This window comes from Palaemon carinicauda, chromosome 4 (genome assembly GCF_036898095.1).
Source record: "Palaemon carinicauda isolate YSFRI2023 chromosome 4, ASM3689809v2, whole genome shotgun sequence".
NCBI lineage: Eukaryota > Metazoa > Arthropoda > Malacostraca > Decapoda > Palaemonidae > Palaemon > Palaemon carinicauda.
The window spans coordinates 109,484,348-109,500,087 of NC_090728.1; the positions used below are offsets into that span (position 1 = coordinate 109,484,348).

At 42.4% G+C, this 15,740-nt stretch overlaps 1 protein-coding gene across 1 annotated transcript in view; it reads left to right on the forward strand.

Moving 5' to 3' along the window:
- The window catches only part of LOC137639608 (BTB/POZ domain-containing adapter for CUL3-mediated RhoA degradation protein 3), a 119,152-nt gene that overhangs the window by 90,753 nt on the left and 12,659 nt on the right, over positions 1-15,740 (forward strand). The window contains exons 5-6 of the mRNA XM_068371867.1: positions 245-456; positions 4,902-5,100. Of these exons, the coding sequence (XP_068227968.1) occupies positions 245-456; positions 4,902-5,100 (411 nt within the window). The remainder of the gene's footprint in view (positions 1-244; positions 457-4,901; positions 5,101-15,740) is intronic.

Sequence of the window (15,740 nt, forward strand, 5' to 3'; positions counted from 1 at the left end):
CCTCCTCCCCTCTAGAGACCTATGGGCATGGAAAATCTGATACCAGAAGGGATAGTTCGACCTAGCTCCGTGGTGGCGCTAGTGTATACCTGGCATATCTATGCGATTGCGGCGAGTTTTGAATTTCTGCCGGACAGAAGCATAAAGCTATTATTATATAACCAGCGGGTAAGTATGTTCAAAAATTTATTTTTTTATGAAAATATCATTTTGAATATTTCAAGTGAATGCTATTTATTTACAGGAATTGTTAGCTGAAGCAAGGTATTACTGTATGAGTGATTTAGTGGAGGTATGTGAAGGAGCTATAAAGCAGAAAGAGCCAGAAAAAGATCCTGTTTGCAGGGTTCCACTAATCACTTCTCAAAGAGAGGAACAGATGCTTATACAGTCTTCCAGTACTCCAGTTGTAAAGTTACATGTTAATAGACATAACAATAAATATTCATATACAAGGTAAGGGTGCTGTTCAATTGATGCTCGTGTAAATGTGCTGAAATTATGAATGATAAGTTTACAGAGTTTAACATTAAATATCAAGAGATTATTGCATTTGGAAGCACTTATCTGTCTTTATTGAAATATTACTTAAGGTTATCTGAATTAGAAATGAAATCTTTTCTTGAATTATATCTATTAATTTAGTAGTTATTTTTGTTAGTTCTAATGGTAATTTGGCAGCAGTTTTACTGATTAAAAAGTTAAGGCTTGGCAATATTTTATCTTGTTCTAACACTTACCAAGGGTAGTTATAGTTATTAGAAATACATTCATGTTGCATACTATTTGTTTGAATTATGTACCATGTTATTGAACTTAAAGAAAAACAAAAGAATTTGGCTAAACTAACAGGGTCTTTGTTGAGTGTGCATTTTGTTTTTAAACTTCAATAGCCAATAATATTTGAGGTAGTCTTGGCAAAATAAAAAATATGTATCGTTAAGTTTAATGCACAATGACAGTAGAAAAGCAAATCATATTTATAGAATGGAAATGCAGAAAAAAAAAATTTCCTTTTAGAGCATTCTCTTTACAAAAAGGTGCAATGATAGCAAAGGGGTATAAGTCCTCTACTACCCCCACCTCACATTTGTAAAAATGTTAGTCTACGTGCAGAGGGATAGTGATAGATTGCATCAAGCAATGGGGAGTCTGGTGCACCGTGCATGTAATCATCTCACATCATAACGCATACTTAAGATTATCAAAGCCATATGGGAGTTATAATATGGTCATTATAGTGCATGGGTATCAGTACAAAACTATGCTCTTAGCATTCACTTGGAAAGTAAATATGATTTTTCCTACTATTGTATTTGTGGGTATATTATTAGCCCGCACTCGAGTTTTGGGGGGTTTGAATGTGCGTGGATGTAGTACGATAGAGAGTAAAAGATGTGAGATTGGACGTATGTTTAGGAATAGAAGGATGGATATATTGGCTTTGTGTGAGACAACGATAAAAGGGAAAGGTGAAGTGATATCTGGTAGAGTGTCTGGGATTGAAAGGGGAAGAGCAAGAGAAGGTGTGGCTTTATTGCTGAGTGAATGGATGACAGGTAAAGTAGTGGAATGGAAGGAGATATCTAGGTTAATGTGGGTAAGGGTTAGGTTGGGTAGGGAATGTTGGGCTTTTGTCAGTGCGTATGGGCCAGGTTGTGAGAAAAGTGAAGAAGAGCAGAATGAGTTCTGGAATTAATTAACTAGGTGTGTAGAAGGACTGGGTAGAAGGATTTATGTAGTTGTCATGGGTGACTTAAATGCTAGAGTGGGCGCTGGAGAGGTAGAAGGTGTCATTGGGAAGTATGGCGTACCAGGTGAAAATGAGAGTGGTGAGAGACGGGTAGATATGTGCGTTAAGCAAGAGATGGTGATAAGTTCTAGCTTTATCAAACAGAAAGATAAAAAGTATACATGGGTAAGAGTGGCAAATGGAAGAGTGGTACAAAGGGCATTAATGGATTATGTGTTAATAACTAAAAGAATGTTTGGAAGATTGAAAGATGTGCATGTGTTTAGGGGTATGGCTTACGGTATGTCTGATCATTTTTTGGTGGAAGGAAAATTAGTCGTAGCAAAAGAGTGGGGGAATAGAGTAGGTGGATGTAAAAGGGAGCTAGTGAGGGTTGAAGAGCTAATAAAACCCGTGGGTAAAAAGTAAATATCAAGAAAAGTTGAAAATGACATATGACGAAGTGAAAGTACAGTAAGAGAAACGGGTAATTTAGAGGAGGAGTGGAAGTTAGTAAAAGAAAATTTTGTTGGGATTGCAAGTGATGTGTGTGGAAAGAAGTTTGTTGGAGGCAGCATGAGGAAGGGCAGTGAATGGTGGAATGGAGGAGTGAAGGTAAAAGTGGAAGAGAAAAAGAGGGCTTTTGAAGAATGGCTGCAGAGTAATAGTGTAGAGAAGTATGAAAGATATAGAGAGAAAAATGTGGAAGTAAAGCGCAAGGTAAGTGAGGCAAAGAGGGCAGCTGACTTGAGGTGGGGTCAGGGATGGGGTCATTCATATGAAGAGAATAAGAAGTTTTGGAAAGAAGTGAAGAGATTAAGGAAGGCTGGTTCAAGAATTGAAGAGACAGTGAAAGATGGAAGTGGAAGGTTGTTAAAAGGAGAGAAGGCAAGGAAAAGGTGGGTGGAATATTTTGAAAGTTTACTGAATGTTGAGGATAATATGGAGGCAGATATAATGGCTGTTGCAGGTGTTGAGGTGCCGGTGTTGGGAGATGAGAATGAGAGAGAGATTACGAGAGAGGAAGTGAGGAGAGCACTAGAAACGAGAGTAGGAAAAGCATCTGGTATGGATAGTGTGAGAGCCGAGATGTTGAAGGAGGGGTGTGTGACTGTACTTGAATGGTTGGTGAGATTGTTTAATATGTGTTTTGTGTTGTCAATGGTACCAGTAGATTGGGTTTGTGCGTGTATTGTACCACTATATAAGGGTAAGGGAGATATGCATGAGTGTTGTAATTCAAGGGGTATTAGTTTGTTGAGTGTGGTTGGAAAAGTCTATGGTAGAGTACTGATTAATAGGATTAAGGATGAAACAGAGAATGCAAAATTAGAAGTACGGGGTGGTTTTAAAAGAGGTAGGGTTTGTATGAATCGGATTTTTACAGTTAGGCAGATATGCGAGAAATATTTAGCAAAAGGTTTGGAGGTGTATGTTGCGTTTATGGATCTGGAGAAAGCGTATGATAGAGTTGATAGGGAAGCATTGTGGAATGTGATGAGGTTAAATGGAGTTGGTGGAAGGTTGTTGCAAGCAGTGAAAAGTTTCTACAAAGGTAGTAAAGCATGTGTTAGGATAGGAAATGAAGTGAGCGATTGGTTTCCGGTGAGAGTGGGGCTGAGACAGGGATGTGTGATGTCGCCGTGGTTGTTTAACTTGTATGTTGATGGAGTGGTGAGAGAGGTGAATGCTCGAGTGCTTGGATGAGTATTGAATCTGGTAGACGAGAATGACCATGAATGGGAGGTAAATCAGTTGTTGTTTGCGGATGATACTGTACTGGTTGCAGACGTGGAAGGGAAGGTTGGCTGATTAGTGACAGAATTTGGAATGGTGTGTGAGAGAAGGAAGTTGAGAGTTAATGTGGGTAAGAGTAAGGTTATGAGATGTACGAGAAGGGAGGGTGGTGCGAGGTTGAATGTCATGTTGAATGGAGAGTTACTTGAGGAGGTGGATCAGTTTAAGTACTAGGGGTCTGTTGTTGCAACAAACGGTGGAGTGGAAGCAGATGTACGTCAGAGAGTGAAAGAAGGATGCAAAGTGTTGGAGGCAGTTAAGGGAGTAGTAAAAAATAGAGGGTTGGGCATGAATGTAAAGAGAGTTCTGTATGAGAAAGTGATTGTACCAACTGTGATGTATGGATCGGAGTTGTTGGGAATGAAAGTGACTGAGAGACAAATTGAATGTGTTTGAGATGAAATGTCTAAGGATTATGGCTGGTGTATCTCGAGTAGATAGGGTTAGGAACGAAGTAGTGAGAGTAAGAACGGGTGTAAGAAATGAGTTAGCAGCTAGAGTGGATATGAATGTGTTTAGGTAGTTTGGCCATGTTGAGAGAATGGAAAACGGCTGTCTGTTAAAGAGGGTGATGAATGCAAGAGTTGATGGGAGAAGTTCAAGAGGAAGGCCAAGGTTTGGGTGGATGGATGGAGTGAAGGAAGCTCTGGGTGATAAGGAGGATAGATGTGAGAGAGGCAAGAGAGCGTGCTAGAAATAAGAATGAATGGCGAGCGAATGTGACGCAGTTCCGGTAGGCGCTGCTGCTTCTTCCAGTGCCTTGGAAGACCGCGGAGGTAGGGCCAGTAGGGGATTCAGTGTTATGAAGCTTCATCTGTGGTGGATAACGGGGGAGGGTGGGCTGTGGCACCCTTAGCAGTACCAGCCAAACTTGGTTGAGTCCCTTGTCAGGCTGGGATGAACATAGAGAGGAGAGGTCCCCTTTTCTATTTCATTTGTTTGTTGTCGGCTACCCCCCAAAATTGGGGGAAGTGCCTTGGTATATGTATGATGATATATTATTAGTCCAAGTACATCAGTGTCCTATGTTCTGGTACATATGTATTCATAGCAACTTTGTTGATGTTACACTTTTCTAACTTCACATTTGTAGACTTTTCATTGCTTTTTTATTTTCACCATCAACTTCCAGTTTACATATTTTGTAGCAAAGAAGAAATATACAGCTGTACCATAGGAAAATGTATACCAGTTACTGTATGGAAGGGCGTAAAAATTTTTTTATGAAGTGAAGAATTTTTTTACAGGCTTGATATGAATGTAATGTTATGTTGAAGACATTATTTTATGGACAATGTTAAACTAAAGGTACAGTGAAAAATTAATTAGTAAGGTACTGGTGTTTGATTCACATTTTTCTTTCCTTCTACAGCACTTCCGATGATAATTTACTGAAGAATATAGAATTATTTGATCGTCTATCACTTCGTTTTAGTCAAAGAGTTTTATTCATTAAGGATGTCATAGGGTCCAACGAAATATGCCTATGGGCATATTATGGCCATGGGAAAAAATTAGCTGAAGTATGCTGTACATCAATTGTTTATGCAACTGATAGAAAACACACTAAGGTTAGTACAAATAGTTTCAATTTTAAGTAATAAGTAGTTTAGCAGAATTGAAGAATTGGAAAGAAGAATCTACTTTCCTCAAGTTGGATCGGCATTGGAGCCCCGACGAGTCTTCAGTTGGGTTGTATGATAGTCAACCTGCCTGCTGACCCGTGGTGGTACCTTTGCTTACGAAGCTTCGTGTTTGTTTTTTTTATGAATTTGTGCTCAAGGTAAGTTTTATATTTTCCCTGCTGTTTATTTACAGTGGTACCTCTACATACGAATTTAATTCGTTCTACAACCAACTTCGGATGTAGAAAATGATCGGATGTAGAAACGAATTTTCCCATAAGAATACATGGTAATTCATTTAATTCGTTCCTCAGCCTAAAAACCCATAATAAATCCTTAATAAATGGCTACACATAATTACACATAACAATAAAATAACTGCATAATATGAAAGCAGCATGTAAAAAAGATAATTATAAAGAAATAATAAATAAAAAATGTGTTTTATTGCCACTTTACCTTAGAGACAGGCCAACGCAGGTGTAGGATTTGCTACGCCAGGAGACGGACGATCGGCGAGAAGGTAGACATGGTGTTAACATGTTCTTTAAATAAATACTCTCTCTCTCTCTCTCTCTCTCTCTCTCTCTTGCTCTCTCTCTCTCTTGTTCTTCTTCACTGTTAGTGTTAGAGACGTCTATTATTTTTTTCTGAGAGAGAGAGAGAGAGAGAGAGAGAGAGAGAGAGAGAGAGAGAGAGAGAGAGAGAGAGAGAGAGAGAGAGAGATATATATGGATGGATGTTGTGTACATATGATTTTTAACAGCGTTAACGAGTTGAAAGACAGTCAAATGTAGCTTTAAAAACAATATCAGCGAATCTGAATTCCTTTATTGACTAAAATAAATATTGATACAAACACACTCGTGTGCGTATGCGCAAACACACACACATGCACGAGAAGACACGATCGGCGAGGAGGTAGAGATGGTGACTGCGATAACATACCGTAACTTACACTACGGATATTTTAATCTAACTTAGCTTATTTTCATTTTTTTTATTTTTATATTTCATATTTTTTACATCTTTTTTCTTTTGATTTTTTATTTTCATCACTTTCAGTGACGAGTTACGGTGTTATCGCAGTCACCATCTCTACCTCCTCCCCGACCGTCTCTCTTACTGCGTAGCAATTTTTGCACGTGTGTGTGTTTGTGCATACGCACACGAGTGTGTTTGTATCAATATTTGTTTTAGTTAATAAAGGAATTCAGATTAGCTGCTATTACTTTCTTAGTTACATTTAATTGTTTTTCAACTCGACGCTGTTAAAAATCATATGTACTCTAAACACATTTTTGTTTAATCTCTCTCTCTCTCTCTCTCTCTCTCTCTCTCTCTCTCGGAAAAAAAATAATAGACGTATCTAACACTATAACAGCGAAGAAAAACGAGAGAGAGAGAGAGAGAGAGAGAGAGAGAGATTTTATTTAAAGAACATGTTAATGCTATGTTTAGAGAGAAACAGAAAAAGAGAGAAGTCTTATTTAAAAGAGCTTGTTAATGCTATCTTGGTTTTCTTTGCTTCACTTTTTTCTTTCTTTCTGTTCATCACTCTGGCCCTTCTCACAAATGATCGTTGCCAACAATCTCTTTGTCCTTTATCCGTATCAGCAAAAGGCGTTCTACCTCTTCCAGGGTATTGCTACGATGTCTTGTAATAATGGTGATTCCCTTCGATGGTTATTTGCTTTAATGGCTGCCTTCAGCTTGATGATCCTCGAGATCATAGGCCTATTCCGGCCATATTGTTTAGCCATACAATATCACTCACATGCACACTGCTCTCATGTTTTTCTATAATTTCTTGCTTCAATTCTAATGAAAGAATTGCCTTCTTCCTGTACTGAAACTTAGCTTCTTAGGCACCATGATTATAGGTAAAATCAAAAAGGAAATGTGAGAAAAGGAAGAAAATAAGCACTGTTAATAACAGACCAAACAGAAGACAACCACTCGATACACACAAGAATAGAGAACTGAGCACTCGACGCTCAATGGCGTAATGTTTACTTCGTGTGTCGAAATAAAATTCGGGTGTAGAGTCAAAAATTTGCTCGAATTTTACTTCGGATGTTGGAAAATTCGGATGTAGATACGTTCGTGTGTAGAGGTTCCACTGTATTTTGAAGTGTTCCTGTGGTTGTATACATTGACCAGTTTTGCTATTTATTATACAGTAGTACAAGACTTTAGTTCAAGTAGATTGAAAACTTACCAGTATATGTGTAACACTAATTTTCAATTCACAAATATGATTAGTACTTTAGTGGAAAGATAATTTTGCACAAAAACATTTTGATAAAAAGATTTATTTCTATACTCACTTGAGGTTCATACTGCTGCTTCTTCTAGAAGCTCTGTTAAATCGAGCTAGACTTATAATTTTTTTCTAAATTTAAGAATTTTCCATTGTTCCTTCATTAACAAATCTTATGTTATTTATTAGGGATTATCTTTTGGCAAAGCTCGAAGGCTAGCCATTAGACTTTCAATGCGAGGTGGCAACCCTACCTAACCAGTATAGTGGGTAGGTAGGGGGTGGCTTGGGGCTACCCGGCCACCTATATCTACTCACTCATAGGTGAACTACGTCACTTATTTTCTTTTGGCGTTTAGAGACTAGACGTTTCGGCTCTCTCCTCCTCAAGGGTTGGGCATACTGACTATAACTTTTATGAAAATTTTTTTTACTCTTTCAGGTGTGATTGATCTCTTTGACGCTCCCATGCGTACCTGCCCTGGTCGCGAAGGGCGCTCATGTAGTCAACTGAGAGTGACACTCATTCGCTGTGCCCAACCTGCAGGGAGCGTCGCTGCGAGAAGGGTTCGCCCTGTGAAGAGTGTAGGGAGTGGCATGACTTCCAGTGGGAGAAAGTTGGGCGGCGCAGGAAGAGGTCGAAGAGAGATCTCTCTCCCCTAGGGTCCTCCTCAGGGGTGAAAAGACCTCGGGCTTCTTCCTGCACACCTAGATATCTCTCTCAAAGCTCTTCCTCGCTTGCCTTCCAACGGAGGACAATAAAGTAGGAACGTAGACCAGTTAATTCCATGGCAACCTCGGGATACTTGGGGTGTTGTTGCTTCCCCTAAAGAAGTACCTTTACATCCAGCCTACTGGAGCCTTTCTCCCTTTCAAATGTGCTGCAGGCTTGGCTGTTCCTGGGAGTTCTCATTCACGAGCTAAACGTTCAAAATCCAGAGATTGCAGTTCATCACGAGGAAAAAGCTCACGATCACAAACTAGACGCTCATGATCACGTACGAGGAGCTTGTGATTACGAGCAGGGTGCTCACAATCGCGAGATAAAGTTTTCATGATCACGATCGAAGCGATACTCTTCACGAGGATGAATTAGGGTCTCACGATCCATGAGACGCTCTTCAGTCCAACAATCTCCTGCTGCTCCTTCTCCAAGATATACCACGCACGAACAATGATCTCCCGAACAATGACAACTAGAGAGGCATCTTTATCGTTTACCCCCTGCTCCCTTTGCAACTTGGGGTATCCTAGGTATTTGTTGGCCCACGTGACGCTCACTTACGTGTCACCTGCTGATGCAATGCTCGCCAATGCAACGCTTTGTCTCCAGCGAGCGATCGTAGCCTTATAGTACTACAGAGGCCCCCGAGACTTCCTCCTCCTCGCTCGCTGCAATCACTCATGAGACGGATATATTTGCTTGTGAATCTCACCCTTTGACGCGTGAATCGACTGATTTCACGAGCTTCGGCCCCGATTTCACGAGTTGTGGCGAGCCGAAAACCTCTGGCAACAGCCTCTGCAACTGCTACATCTAGCCATAGGCCAATCCCCTTCCCAAAAGGGGTTAAGGAACCCCCAAACAAGTTTATGGGCTTTACAATATCTCCAGATCGTTTACTTCGGACAACCAAGGAGGACCTTCTCGTGACTAAGAGATTGTTTCTTAGAGCTTGCAAAGCTCCAAAACGTCATTCCACCAAAAGGCGAAGGAGACCCCAGACCCGATGTCAGTACTTTAACTTCTGTCTTTGTACGACACCTTGGTGTCTACTCTGCAGAAGTCTCTAGTTAGCTTGGACCTTCCAGCCGCTCCAAAACCTCAACAGCCTCAGGTCCAATCCACTCCTAATATTCCACTTGAGAGGTCGATATCTTTTTCATCCTCCTCTGCAGGCCCTTCTAACCCCAGGAGGAAACCTTCCCTGGTTAGTCGGCCTAACAACCCTCCAGTTCACCAGTCACCCCCATCTAGTCATAGAGCTGAGGACAGGGTTGATTTTGGGTTGACCCAGACCTTTGGGCAACTAACTTTTACCACGATACGTTCTAGAGATAAGCTAACGACGAGGCAAATGAGTAAGATGCAGCGCGGTACTCTACCTCACGCGGATTGGCTCCAATCTCAGTTGAGCAGGGTTATAGGATCATCCCGGGAGATCTCCCTTCGACCTTTTAGGCCTGAATACGTGGAAATCGTTTCTCCGGAACTTCGCCCTGTCTCTAGACCACCCAGAGATAAGCAATCTTCTGTCCCCGACTCTCGGCTCCAACAGAATTGCAGGCTCCTACCAGACCTTCCATCTTGGAAGAGCTCTTTCCTCCTTCTAGAGTCAAAGGACTCAACGGCTGTTCCTAAGAATGCGAAAGCAAGGGAGAGACTGAGGCCCCAGTTAGATCAGAGATCCCCTGAGCCGTGACCATCGCAAGAACCAGTTAACAACTTCAACCCCACTTTGCTATTGATGAGAACTTGGAGGTAGATTAGTCTAAAGTTCCACGCCCAAGCCAAGCATAAGGAGTCAGAACACACATTCTGGCAAGTCGTTACCAGTATGAGATCGATTAATAAGCTTTCAGATCCTGGTACCACTCCTCAGGAAGGCAAGGACATGGTCCTGGACCAACTGTTTGGCATCCAGAGACCCCCAAAGATCAGTGCAGTCTTGCCCTGGTCGAAGGGATTGACAACAGCCAGAAGGAAAGCTATCTCTCAGCAGGCGCATTTAGCTCTGAGGGCAGGCTCCTCATCTAGGGTTTTTCCACTGCCTTTCATTTTGCAAAGGAAGCATTACGCGATCGAAAATGAGGCCCTTCCTGCTCTGACCCTCGACCCCTCAGTAAAATCCCTCATTTTCTGCAATTGAGCTCCTCAACATAGAGAGAGGTGTGAAGTACGCCATGCAGGCTGCTTCGTGGCTCGAACTATGGCTGGGGTCGTTGGGCCAGATTGTAAGACTCTGGAGTTCCTTTGGCACCACACAGTTAACCTGTGGGCGAAACCTAAAGAAAAGGGATACCATGATTGGAAGCTCCACAGGCAGATGTTGAAAGATCATGTTGCATGCCATAGGAATTCGACCCTCGAGTGATCCACTCTCTTCGACCCGGAGGAAGTAGAGAGGGCAGCTGATAGGTGGAGAAAATCCTCCAAGGATTTTCTCCTCCATGGGGCCATGACCCGTAATGGGAGGGTTCCTCAGCCTCCCAGAGATCAGCCCAATACATCAAATCCCTCGTCATAGATGTCAGGATGCCTGAAAACTTTAAATCATTCATTCATTCATTCATTCTAGGTCCGCAGAACCTGCCAAGGTATCCAAGCGTCCCTTTCAGGCTAAAGACCAGAAGGGAAACAAGCCTTTCAGAGGAAAGAGAGGTGGAAGCGGTCGCTTACGCTAGGGAGGGCAATTCTCTCACCAGTCCACCGGTGATAGGATGCCTGCAACGCCTCAGGCAGAGGTGGCTGTTCCACATGGCAGATCCCTGGATGATCACAGTGATCGTTGTATGGTATCTTGTCCCATTCATACAATCTCTCCCTCTTGACTCTGGATCCAATTCCTTCGAGCTCCTTTATGAAAGGGTCCATAAAGGAGCGGGCTCTCCGGGGCGAAGTCCAGACCATGCTGCAGTAGGGCACTCTTCAAGAGGTTCTCGACAGGTCTTCAAGCTTTTACAGTCAATTCTTTCTTGTGAAAAGGCATCTGGAGGCTGGGGACCAGTCATCGATCTCTTGCCCCCTAAACAAGTTTGTTCTACAAATTCCATTCAGGATGGAGACGGCAGACATGGTCATCCAGGCAGTAAGACCAAGAGACTTCATGTGCACACATGATCTTCAAGACACATACTTCCAGATCCCAATCCATCCGTCTTCAAGGAAGTATCCAATTCATACACGAGAACAGACTACCAGTTCAAAGTTCTCTGCTTTGGTCTCGCAACACCACCCCAGGTCTTCATCAGGGTGTTGTCCCTAGTGTCATCTTGGGCTCAAAAGAACAGCATTCGTCTCGTAAGATACCTCAACGATTGGCTGATTGTAGCAGACTCGGCGACGACCCTTCTTCATCACCAAGACATGCATCTCAAGTTTTATCAGGATCTGGGGATTGTGATAAATCTCGGTCATCACTGCTCCCATCTCAAGAGACTGGTCTATCTCAGTATGATTATAGACACCAACCTCTAGAAAGTCTTTTCATCAGACGAGAGAGTACACAGACTAAGAGAAGTGGCAAGACCCTTCCTCAGACGGGAAGATCTTCCAGCCAGGCAGTGGTTGTGTCTCCTAGGGCACCTAACTTCCCTGATTCGTCTTGTTCCCAGCTGCTGGCTTAGTCCCAACATGACAGAATCAAGTAATAGATCTTCAGTGGTGGGTAACAAAGGAGAGCGTCCTCAAAGGACTAAATCTACTCGTCTCTTCTCTGGACTTTATGATCTACACAGATCCATCAAAAGTATGGGGGAGCCCACTTGCTGCATCACACAGTCTCAGGCCTTTGGTCTGTGTCTGAAAAATAACAGCACATAAACCTAAAGATGAGGGCAGCAATCCTAGCTCTCCAGCAGTTCCATCGGTTGCTGGCGGGTCACTCCGTGGTGCTAATGAGCAATAATGCTACTTTGGTGGCTTACATAAACAAATAAGGCGGTACCTTTTCGCAGCCTGTATTCCATCTAGCGGTAGACATTCTAAGATGGACAGAACATTCGGCGACCCTATCAGCTCGCTTCATTCCTGGCAAAGAGAATGTGCTCGTAGACAACTTGACCAGGGCGAGTCAGAGCGTAGGCTCCAAGTGGTCTTTGAATCTTCTGGTAGCCAACAAAGTCCTGACTTTGTGGGGTTACCCGACTGGGGATCTCTTTGTGATGTCCCTGAACTTCAGGATTCCACTATACAGGTAGTTGCCGACTTACGGCGGAGATCAGGACCGAGAGATACGTCATAAGTCGATTTAGTCATATGTTGAACTAAAAAAGTGAAGTTTCCGTAGATTTATTAGGATGCGTTATGATTCGGCAATAACCTCAATCATATTTTATCAATATTTTCTTACTGTCTATCATTATTCCATTTTGTTTCATAGGATATCATATGCTCTAATAATGCATTTTTGTATACTATTTTTCAATTTTGGAAGCATTTTACCAATCGAGAAGTACTTAAAATTTTTAAACATTTAAACTTACCCGCTGGTTATATAATAATAGCTTATGCTTCTGTCCACAGCAGAAATTAAAAACTCGCAGCAATCGCATAGATGTGCCAGGTATACACTAGCGCCACCACGGAGCTTGGTCGAACTATCCCTCCTAGTATCAGATTTTTTCTGCCGTCATACTGGCAACATAGAAATCAAATTTACTCGTGTTTAACCTGGATTTGTTCCAACACAGAGACTTACCTCGAACTACTTTCTTAGGAGGTACCTGGAATCTCCTCTCAACTGACCAGAGTTTTGTGTAGTTTACCCTACTTCCGTTTTTTGTGAGGACTACCCCCGGCGGAAGGATACGTGCCCTGAGGCTAGTCCCGAGCCAGGTGGCGCGTTAGCTTGGATCTCGACCCCCAGTAAGTTCTCTGTCGCGTCGTGATATCATCTCGACGCTCTCCTTGTCTCAGTGCGACCCTTTGTGTCCCAGGCTCGTGTGTCCCACGTGGTTCCCGCGTGGCCCGCTATACTTTCCCTTGTGCTCTTGCGTGTCCGCTTGTTTTCCCTTGTGCTTTCCCTTGTGTTTGTAAAGTGTTCTCTTGCCCTTATTATCCTTTCCCGCTGCATTCCTGTGTCTTGCGGTATTGTGCTAGTGCAATATGGAGCATCATTGCCGTTGTCCTGGGCCTAAGGCTGGAAAATCGTGTGGTGCGTTCTTATCTAAGCCTGAGGTGGACCCGCACTCCCTTTGCTCTTCGTGCAGGGGTAGAGTTTGCTCTCCTTCGGACACGTGTCCGGAGTGTGTGTCGTGGACTGAAGTGCAGTGGGTGAGGTTTGGAACGAAGAAGTAGTAGTCTAAACGCTCGCCCAGGAAGTCCAGCATTTCTTCACCCGCGACGTTTACGGGAGAGAAGTCTGACAGGGTCCCTTCTTCATCCCCTACCCAGAGTAGAGGACGAGGTAAGTCTGTTGCGGGGAAGAAACCAATGGTTCTTCCCCAGGAGTCGTGTCTTCGGGATCCTGGGGTTGCTGATCCTTTACAGGCAAGTAGGGGGCCTGAAAGTTTTATTAGCGAGGGTCCGCAAGACGATGCCCTTGTGCATGGTGGGCCACGTCTCTTCGGACGACCCTATGTGGAATAAAGATGTCCCTGTATCTTCACCAGCATCGTAGATTTATGTTTCAGGCGCCTCCGCAGCTGAAGGAGCCCCAGGAAAAGAATATTCGCCGTTAGAAGATCCCCTCGGATGGGGGCCCCGAGAACTCCCTGTAGGTCACCTTTGAGGGGGAGGACGGCCTTGGGTCCTGGTTCCAGAATGTTGATCGTCCGATATCTCTCCCAGCCCCTCTGTCGGCGGTTCCCGACGTCTTCCTTCAGCCTTCGACATCTGGAACCCAGAAAATGGTGAAAGCGGACGTTCCCGTCTCTCGGAGTTGTTACGAGGAGTCGTCAGGGTCCTCGGAAGTAGGCTCATCGTTGTCGGAGGAGGTGTGGAGAAGACACCGTCTAAGGAGGGACAGATCCAGGAGACGGCGCTCCCCCTCGAGGTCCCGCTCTAGGTCAAGGTCCCCGAAGAAGAAAGCCAGGAGGAGTAGTTCACCAAAGGAGCAATGGGTCCTCGTTCCTCGCAGTAAGCTCGCGGACTTTAATACTCTCCCGAGCACTGCGGGTTGGCTTCCCGTAGACAGTCCTCCTAGAAGGGCCTCCACCAGCCATAGAGTTGACCCTAATTATGATAAAAATTGGAAAAAAATATACTGAATCAGTCTGACTTTTTAGCCATTATAGTTATATATTTAATGTAAAGAACGTATCGGAGATGTAGTTGTGGGCAGGGTCTTACCGGACATCAATTGGCACTCTCACAAGCAAGTCATCTCTCAAATATGGCTAGTGCTACCCAACATCTACCGGATAGCTCTAACTCTAGTTAAGCTTATTTCACCAGATTCTCTATAAGAAAAAAAAAAAGATAGATATAACCAGTCGTCTTAACATTAACAAAACAACTGTTTATAGATGGCTAAACGATTCAATGAAGGAGAAAAATTGAAAAGCCATCCTAGTAGGTGAGAGACCCCGCTGCTGCATAACCGCTGAAGAATACGAAGAGTTGTAAAGCTAATAGCATAGGCCTAGACTCCTGAGCCATCCTATCATCACCCTTATTATTATTATTATTATTATTATTATTATTATTATTATTATTATTATTATTTAAGACACAATGTTATTGTCTTTCTGTAGATTCTGTACATAAGCCGTGTGACTTAATATGTCTGATCTGATTATAGTCTTCCATTCGTAAGGTAAAAATGAAATCATAGAAACGTAGAATTACAGTATTTGCATATCTGATAGCGAAGATAACTCACCATCTCGCTTATTTATTTCTTAATGAATATTTCCTTGTACTGAAAAAGCCCATTGGGAGACTAAAATTACCTAAGTAGCGTTGACGTTAGTCTAAACTATAACTTGTAATAATTTATTGCAAGTTTTGAAATCACTATCTTAACTAACGTTTGTTTTATACACAAGACGACATAAGTAAAACATAAGTCATAACTTTGAAATTATATCCCAAATGCATGAATTATTATCGTTAGACTACAGCCCTCTGCTTAAACTGTTCTCCATCTAGATGCCCCTTTCCCAGTTTGAGTCCTTCTATCTAGACAGACCAAGACTAGTCTCACTGACTCTTGCAGAGTCACGTTGACGAAAAATTTGTGCTGCAGTAACATACCAGTAATTAATTTTTGTTCTGAAATATCATTTTAGCAGCAAATGATTTTTTAACGATCTAACATTTTTCAATGATAAAATTATCCATAAGTGACCAACATAGTCTCATACATATGGGGACCAGAACCCGACCACGGTAGGTGAAAAACCGCGAAGTAGGTTCCCTCCCTATTTTTGGAATACGTACATTTTTTTTGTGTACATGTACATGTATATGTAATGACAGTAAGTGTATATTAACCCTATAAATGCATATGTTGTCATTAGAACATTAAAGAATCATGTAAATAAATATTGATAATCTAAATTATATACTGTACATAAAATAAAGTACTGTACTGTATAAATACTGTAATATGAATAAAGTATTTAATACATTGATAATGCATTCTCCATTTGCACAATT